This window comes from Solanum dulcamara, chromosome 7, assembly GCF_947179165.1.
Source record: "Solanum dulcamara chromosome 7, daSolDulc1.2, whole genome shotgun sequence".
In the NCBI taxonomy this organism is placed as follows: Eukaryota; Viridiplantae; Streptophyta; class Magnoliopsida; order Solanales; family Solanaceae; genus Solanum; species Solanum dulcamara.
Genome location: NC_077243.1, coordinates 3,393,840 through 3,402,490, shown reverse-complemented (window position 1 = coordinate 3,402,490; position 8,651 = coordinate 3,393,840). Strand labels below are relative to the sequence as shown.

The window sequence follows — 8,651 nt, the reverse complement described above, 5'->3', positions numbered from 1 at the left end:
ATCTAGTAAATAAAGTGTTAAACGGAACGAGGTTAGGATTTTTACTTAATTACTTGGATTCATACCAAAGTAGAGGCGATAAACTGAATTAGCTCTGTCCCGTTTCGATAAAGCACTGGATTGGGGATTCACGGTGTCCCGGACGCCCAACAAGTTAAACGAATATGGAGATAAAAAGAAGTAACATATATTGAGTTCGTGTGACAGAGGTTTGTATCTATATTATTTTATAATTTTGTTCATGATTTCAACTTTAACATAAAAGAACTTGAAGTTAATTTAGGGGTATTTTAAGTAGAATAAAGGTCTTCACCACAAAATTATGACTTTTTTTCCAAGTGAAATTTTCGTCTCATATACTATTTCAACTTCAAATATTCTTTTCAATTTTAATACTCTTTATTTAACTTAAATCATTTTCTCTATTTCAAATTTATGTGGATCGTTTGATTTGGTCCCAAATCTAATAAATAAATGAAGACTTTGACAATTTATGGTCTAAAATAAATAAGTTTTAGATATTTTTTGAGTTAGAAATAATCTCTTTAAAATTATATATATTGACATTCTTTTTTTATACCCTATTTTTATCGAAAATAGTCTATCTGTCCCCTAAAAATAAAGGTAAAATTTACATATAATTTATCATTTTTAGATTTAACTTGTGAGACTACACTGGTATAATGTTGACAATCTTTTTAGAAAGACCTAAAAAAAAGAATGCAAAGGAATATTTTTTTTCTTCTTATGTTTGAACAAATGTTTATTTAAAAGGGCCTAATAAAAGAGTCATTTGGTCAAGAAATACATTAGTGAATGATTTTCTATTTTCTTCTTTTTTCTATTTTTTCTTTCTTATTTCCTTGGAAGAAGCCAAAGTATGGGCCATATTCAACTAATTAATACATTATTCTTTTACATTAATGTGTTATAGGATCACCTACCCTTCAAACACATGTTGTGAGATTCTACGTACTGGAGCTGGCGGTTGTGGACTATTCTAACCAGGCGAGCTATAATTTTTAATAAGTGGGTTTGACGAGATTTAGAAATTTTAGTTCAAATTTTTATTTGTAAAAAACATGTATGGAATATATCTGTAAAAATGATTTATCAAAAATTGAGTAAATTATAATTTTAGAAACTTGAAATTCATCGAGTCAAATTCTTGTTCCGCCTCTGATTTTAGTATAGAAACAAAGTCAGTCACTTGGGTGGTAAAGATTCCATCCCTACATCTTTGTTTTATACAAGCGGATTTTCCACATAGTTTACAGCACAATAATTAATTACCCAAAAAATGAAACATACCTATCAATATATATAAAAGCCGGACGTAATTTAATGAAAGAAAGAAATGCAAAAATCGCACATCATATTAAAACGGAATGAGCTAATGATATATAGACTCGCATTCGGAGGTACAATATAATAAATATGTATCATAAGATTTAAGGTAAGTTTTATAGAATGATAATTAGATCACGGTTATTGTATTTGATAAAGTATTAAGAATTAACAAGTCGAGAATGCTCACGTTCAGAAAATGAATGTAACGAAGATGAGGATTCTCAAATGAATGTGTGGACACACTAGGAGAGACATGATCAGAAACAAAATTATTCAGGACAATTAGGTGGGAATGGCATCCATGACAAACAAGATAAGGGAAGCGATGTTGAGATAGTGTGGGCATGTGAAGAGGAGGAGTGATGAGCCAATTAGGAGGTGTGAGAGGTTTGTTGTAGCAGGAGTCAGGAGAGGTAGGGGTACATCGAAAAAGAAATATATATATATAAACTATTATTATTATTATTTTGGTGGGTGAAGGAGGGGGGGGGGGGGAGAGGAGTGAGTAGATAGGACATGACACAACTCCAACTCACTAAAGACCTGAACCTTGGTAGAAAAGTATGAAGGTCTAGAATTGGAGTAGAAAATTAGTAGGTAGCTGAATGTGGTTGTTCATTAGATGGGAGAGGCAAGGGGCTAGCCTCATATCCTCTTATCTTTATTTAAGAGTAATATTTAATAATCGCGAAAAAAAATTCCCCATGTTTTTCCGCAATCTGTTGCTCCATTTTAATGTGTAGCTTGATATTTGTTGTCATTTCTTTTTAATTCCTGCGCAATCCTTTTTTTGAATAACTTCACCTTTTGAATTAAGGGTATAATAAAAATAACTTTCCTTCCTATAATGATAAAAGTAAAATCTACATACATGTTATTTCTATCCTTCCAAAATCTCATTTGTTAAATTATGTTGAGTATGTTGTCGCAAACAAAAGTAAAAGCCGGACGGAATTTTTCTTTCGCTACATGTAAAAACAGAAAGAATGCTACTCTGTCGGTTATAAAAGGAGATCAAATTGCGTGTGAACCCAACCAACTTGAATACCTATAATTCTTTGAATATTTTATTTGTTCGAAATTTACATCTCACTTTTATTGGTGATTAGATTAATATAATATAAAATATTTTTAGCATGATATGTTATTGTTTGATTTAGTTCAAGAGCTCACAATTTTAACGAAAAGGTTTAACTAGATCATAATTATTTTTAAAGCTATATATGAGATTTTGTTAGCACGTAGTATAAATAAATCAAATATGAAATACTCGATTTTCCTATTTAAATATGTTGACTCCATGGAGCGTCTTCTTTAGTCTTTTCAAGGAAACATCGTGCATAGGAATTTTCCCTTTTTTTTATATATAAAGAAGTGTGTGTCCAATTGCGGAGAATGGGAACTACTGCATTAAAAGGAGCGTAAAGTTCAATTGCCTACATACTTGAGTCGTCCAACCAATCACTCCAGTATTACAAAAGTTACCACCACACATCACACGTATATAAACTATCGAAGCTAAAATTTGAAATTTTGTTAATTTAAAACCACAAAGGTAAATATGATATTTTTCTGTTATAATTTAAGAGTGTATGGGCAATTGTAACCCTTTTCATTTTAATTTTATGTGAAAAACATATACTTCATCTATTTTAAAAAATGTCTTGCTTTTATTTCAGTTCGTTAAAAGGATATCTATTTTATTATTTATAACTTTTTAATATTTATATTTCATATGATATGTTTAAGATTATAAAATTAAAATATATTTTAATATAATAATATTTAAAAATATAATTTATTTTTTAAAACTCTACATCAAATTAGAACAAACAAATTGAAATCAAAAAAAAATAATTAAAAATTATAAAGTTTGATAAAGTATGTGGAGCCATTAAAAAAGGATATAGCAATAAGTATTTTACTATACAAGTCCTAAATACGAAGTCATCTTTAATAAAAGATACTTTGGCGTAAAAAATTTCACTATGAATACTAATTAATTGAAGGTCGAAACATATACCGAACGTAAAGCGCGTGGGCTTAGCATTTCAAATTGCGGATGGTGGAAGATATGGAAATGAGTGCGATTCCCATAATGACGTCATGTAACTGACGTCATGATATTTGTGAATGGAGGGACGGACGCATTTATATTCTCAATCACCAGCAACCAACCAGGGAGAAAAATTACATACAGAAAAACATTGAAATAACAGAATACACATTATATTATACCCTCTTCGACCCAATTTATAAAACATTGAAATAACAGAATACACATTATATTATATTCTTTTCGTTTCAATTAATGTGAGTTGATTTAATTTGGTACGAACACTAATAGTATCGACAATCAATCAATCCTAATTAATGCTACTTATGGACGGAGAGAAGAAGAGGAAGAGAACAGACAAAGGCGACGTTAACGGCGGAGGAGATCGGAGTAAGCATGAGGTAGAAACTACTTTGAAGGCGGAGGAGGAGGCAGTAGTGTTGCCGCCGCCTTCAGAGGAGGAGGTTGACGAGTTCTTCGCGATCTTAAGGAGGATGCACGTGGCGGTGAAATATCTCCAGAGAAATGCTCAAATTCGTCCGGAAAACGTTAACGCTCCCGGCAACAAGTTAGACATACCGCCAGCCGGTGTTAACGGAGTTGCAGCTGGACAGAAGAAAGCACAGGGAATCGTGCGAAAAGTTGGTTTGGACCTCAACACTCTGCCAGACGGTGGAGACTAACGCCGTTTAATCATAGGTTAATTACAGAAATGCACCCTGAATTATCGTAGATGCTTAAGGGTGATCTGTTGTACAGAGTAATTAAAGCCTTTCGTAGCTCACTGTTTTTCTCAGTTTTGGAATTGGTAACACATATTTCTCCGCTAAACGCTCTTTGTAATTTACTGGAATAAATTTAATTTATTTTATCATTAGATGCTTGCAGCGCATAATCTTTTCATACCATTTTTTCTTTGGAATATTATGTCTCTTCGTGAATATGTACTTCTTCTATCTTAATTCATGTGTACTTTTGGATTTTGTGATTCTCACGAGTATTTTTTTAATGGTAAATTTTAATATTATCTTTTAAATTATTATTTTATTATGATTTGTAATATTTTCTACTTAATTTTTGAATACGGAAATTTTATTTTAAAAGCTTAAAACTTTCATATCCAAATTTATAATAAAAATTAAAATATTTAACTCTCACTAAACCACCGGACAAAGTAATATGATTAGAAATTGATAGACTTATTTTAAGAAGCTTATAAATTAAAAATAGATAAGTTAAAAAAAATAAGTTGAGCTCCATCCACTTATTTTTTTAAATTATAAGCAATTTTCAACTTATAAGTTGGTTAAAATAAATCTATTCATATAGGTTCTTAGTCTTGTTCTTTTCCGGTGGACTTTAGCAGTTTATATATATATTATCAAAAAGAGTTTATAATATTATTTAAGTATGTGAAATTTATGTAATATTTATTTTTTGTTAATAATTGATTTAACTATATCCCTAACGTTATTTAATTGGAGACATATTTGTCCATTTTTTACACAAAATTTAACCGATAACTTATTAGAACATTTTTGGACCTACATGCATATGTATATACGATATATTTGTTTCAATTTAGTTTCTAACTATAATTATGTAATAACTTGTGAACTTGTATTTATGAAGCAATTTAGTTAAACTATAGTGATTTTTTTCACCATTTTAAGTCATCGCATTGACAATATATGAGTCATTTTAATTTAACCAACTGAACATACAATTTTATACAATTTAAATTAAAAATTCTAGGTAAAAACACAATAACAATAACTATAATGTCATAAAATAAGAATATTTAATTAATTATAATGTAGTGAATTTTCCCTTCTTGCTACTAATGTTGTCTATTTTATTGATTGATAAAAGGATCTTTGTGTATTTAGACATGATTTTATTTTACAATTTTTTACATTTTTTCTTCCTTGCTACTAAGTCTGGCCAAACAAGCTTTCAAATAAGAATATTTACTGTTGGCCAAACAATCCAACAGTAATAATTGAATTTCTTAAACGGTGGATGCTTATGTGTAATTGCAATGTATATTTCCAAGAAACTACTTAAAAGGAAAAATTAAAGAGAGTTATACTCAACTAAAGTGATTATTGACATGAGGGTAAGCACGTGCTTTGAGTATTTGACTAATTAAGCTCACGAAATGTAACAAAAATTTCTGCCAATACTGTTAGGAGTAGTTTTCTTCGCAACTTTCTAAGAATTCTGTCCGAAAATAAGAAAAAGATACGTAGCGAGAATTTACTTGATTATAAGAAGTGTAGCTGTATTTCGATTTTAGGATGTATCAAAATATATTGAGTTTTGTGGGTATATATTATAGTGGGGATGTTATATTTTATTCATGCGCATAATAATAGTGAAAATACATTATACTCTACACTTATAAATGTGTTTGCGTGTATACAATACTTCTGCGTAATTATATCATGTTAATATTAAGTGTATTCGTGCATATCTGTTATAAAACTCTAAACTATTGATATATTATTTATTTTTTTTTAATTACTTCTATTAAGGATAAATATAAGATTTTAATTTATTGTTGTTAGGTAATTTTTCCCTATAGATATAAGGAATACTGAAAGCTTCATTTCCCTTTTACAATTATGCAGTGAAGTGATCATGAAGCTTATATTGTGAAGATCTAAAACGGAATTCAACCGGCCATCATACCTTCAACTTTGTGATTTATATATGAGCTATTTATGTAATAGTAAAATTATATATGAGTCATTTTAATAACAAAAAAATATATCAGCTTAAAATCGCAAAATTAAGAAATATATCGGGCTTGTTTTTCCCCCCAAAAAAATTGTCAACTGAGATAAATTTTGACATGGACAAATTAATACACCTCAATAAGATTTTCGATAAAAATCTAGAATATATATACAGTAACAAACTACTTTAATTATTAGGATATTGGTCTATTTGATTCAATAAGTTAGTTACTTATGTCTCTAACTGCCTTACGGAGTACGCCATCCGTGAATTTGCCCAACTCTAGAACGAGGAAGCTAACCAGTTAAGTGTGCTAACAAAATCTTGCATTTTTAATTGATTATAAAAACTAAACAATTAGCATAGAAAGTACTTTAGGAATACAAGTAAAGGTTCTAATAAAATCACGCAAAATTTGGTACACTATTTTATCCATGGGTTGTTTGATGAGACATACAAGATTATTCTATGAGTTGGATATTAAAATGATGAAAAAATAATAATCTGATGATATTTTTTAAAATTATTATCCTTATTTTACCAATCAAACGATTGTGATAGTTAGCTTAAGCCAACACTTGTGTCCTAATACAGAGAACCAAAGTCAAATTTCCAAATCAGCAACTTCATTTGGTGTAGAAGCATAATTTCCACACAGCAGCCTGTCTTCTCAATTTCTCATCACTTTACCTTGAAAATAACATGGATCGTTTTAAGTGGTCCGTTAATTTTTGAAAAAACACATCTAAAGTCTGTAGCAGCAAGTGTTGATTAAAAAGACGTAGTGAGTGGGTGCTTTAGTTTTTTAATGGAATAATAATAATAACAAGTAACGTGGATGTACAATTTTTTCTATTTGAATAAAATAGGTTGACTCATGGAGTTTTTGTCTGTATTTTTTACCGGGAATATCGGTCATTTGTTAATATTAAAGAAAAGAGCGAAAATCATTTTTACCCAATTTTATTTTTAAAATTAAACTCTCTTCTTAACTTTAAATAATAATCAAACTCTTTCTTTTATCTTAATTAAATATTTAAAATATCTATTATATCTTTTTATTATTAATTTTTTTAATTCTAATTAAATATTTAAAATGCATATTAAATCTTTTCCATGTTTCCACCGCCACAGATTTGAGATTGACTTGATTTTCACATGTGCAAATATCTTCACATGGAATCTTTGCTCTTTTCGACTTTTAAAGTTTCCATTTAAATACTTGTTACTACCATCAAGCTCGTTATTCCACACATGTATAATATAGACAGATCAATATTTGACGAAATCAAAAGTAACCAAAACTTAAAGAACCAAATCGGTAAAGAGCATACTTTAGAGAGACTATTTTGCTCCCATCTCCAAACATAATGGACTAATTTTGTTATTCTCTCCAAGTTTATGTACCAAAAAAGAAAAAGAGCAGAAAATGGAGGTGGTCTGTGACGTGCATAAGAAAGCGCGTGGGTGAACTTTAAAAGTTGCGCATTGTTTAAGCATCAAAATGATAGTGCCATTTCCCATGAGATCATATTCGTGACATCAGCAAATTTGTGAATTCGGTGGAAGGCATTAATAATTATCAACAAACATCCATGGAGAATAGACTTCTTAGACTACTACAGAGAGGAGAGAATAAACTTATCGAGAACGGCGAGGCTACACTGATGGACCGGCAAAAGAAGAGGAAGAGAACAGAGAACGGCGGTGCTAACGGCGTCGATCGAAGCAGGCATGAGAGAGAAAGTGCTGTGAAGGAGAATTCCGCGGTGTCAACGCCGCCGCCTTCGGAGGCGGAGGTTGACGAGTTCTTCGCGATCTTGCGGAGGATGAACGTGGCGGTGAAATATCTCCAGAAAAATGCTCAGATCAATAACACAGCTTGTAGCCATAAGAGAGTTGTTCCTAGAGTTGATTTGGATCTCAATACTCTGCCGGAAAGCGGAGATTAACGCCGACTAAGCTCCTAAGTGACCGAATTTTAGACGGTGATGGTCCGTCTGTACAGTTAAGTACTTGCTTTTATCAATGACAACGAATTTGCAATCGCTTTGTCGGAGAATCGTACCTGCTACTATTTGTAAGGTTTTGAACTTTGTAACAAAAATCTCCAATATGTTCAAGTTTTGCATCAATAAATTTTCCTTATATAATAAAAATATATTATTACTGTCAAACGAATAGATTATGATATTATGCGTTAAATTTTTTTTAATCCACTAGTGTAACAATATTTGTACTCTTTTTTTTTTCCTCTAATTTAATCCATCCATGCCACTCTATTTCTTAAAATTCTATACTATATATCTTCACTTCGTATTTCTGTCAAGTACTCCCTTCGTTCCAAATGCAGGCATATTAAGATAAGTATTTAATGATAAAATTTAAATTATTTTATTATTTTTTTATTTAATCAATATCATAAATATGATTAAATGTAGAATCATAAATATAAATAGTTAGTATAACTTTGTAAGTAATCTAGTTTACTCTTAGAAATTAT

At 30.2% G+C, this 8,651-nt stretch overlaps 2 protein-coding genes across 2 annotated transcripts; both read left to right on the top strand.

The window, feature by feature from the left end:
* The first annotated feature begins 3,524 nt into the window (after window positions 1-3,524).
* Window positions 3,525-4,394, top strand: LOC129895408 (protein NIM1-INTERACTING 2-like). Its single transcript, XM_055971123.1, has one exon. The coding sequence runs from the start codon at window positions 3,724-3,726 to the stop codon at window positions 4,087-4,089; it is 366 nt and encodes a 121-aa protein (XP_055827098.1). The 5' UTR covers window positions 3,525-3,723; the 3' UTR covers window positions 4,090-4,394.
* A 3,208-nt stretch (window positions 4,395-7,602) lies between these two features.
* Window positions 7,603-8,363, top strand: LOC129895302 (uncharacterized). The gene has a single exon (XM_055970998.1). The coding sequence runs from the start codon at window positions 7,744-7,746 to the stop codon at window positions 8,098-8,100; it is 357 nt and encodes a 118-aa protein (XP_055826973.1). The 5' UTR covers window positions 7,603-7,743; the 3' UTR covers window positions 8,101-8,363.
* Window positions 8,364-8,651: the final 288 nt, after the last annotated feature.

Coding starts and splice junctions, on each gene's coding strand:
- LOC129895302 (XM_055970998.1), top strand. CDS start 7,744: ATGGAGAATAGACTTCTTAGACTACTACAGAGAGGAGAGAATAAACTT.
- LOC129895408 (XM_055971123.1), top strand. CDS start 3,724: ATGCTACTTATGGACGGAGAGAAGAAGAGGAAGAGAACAGACAAAGGC.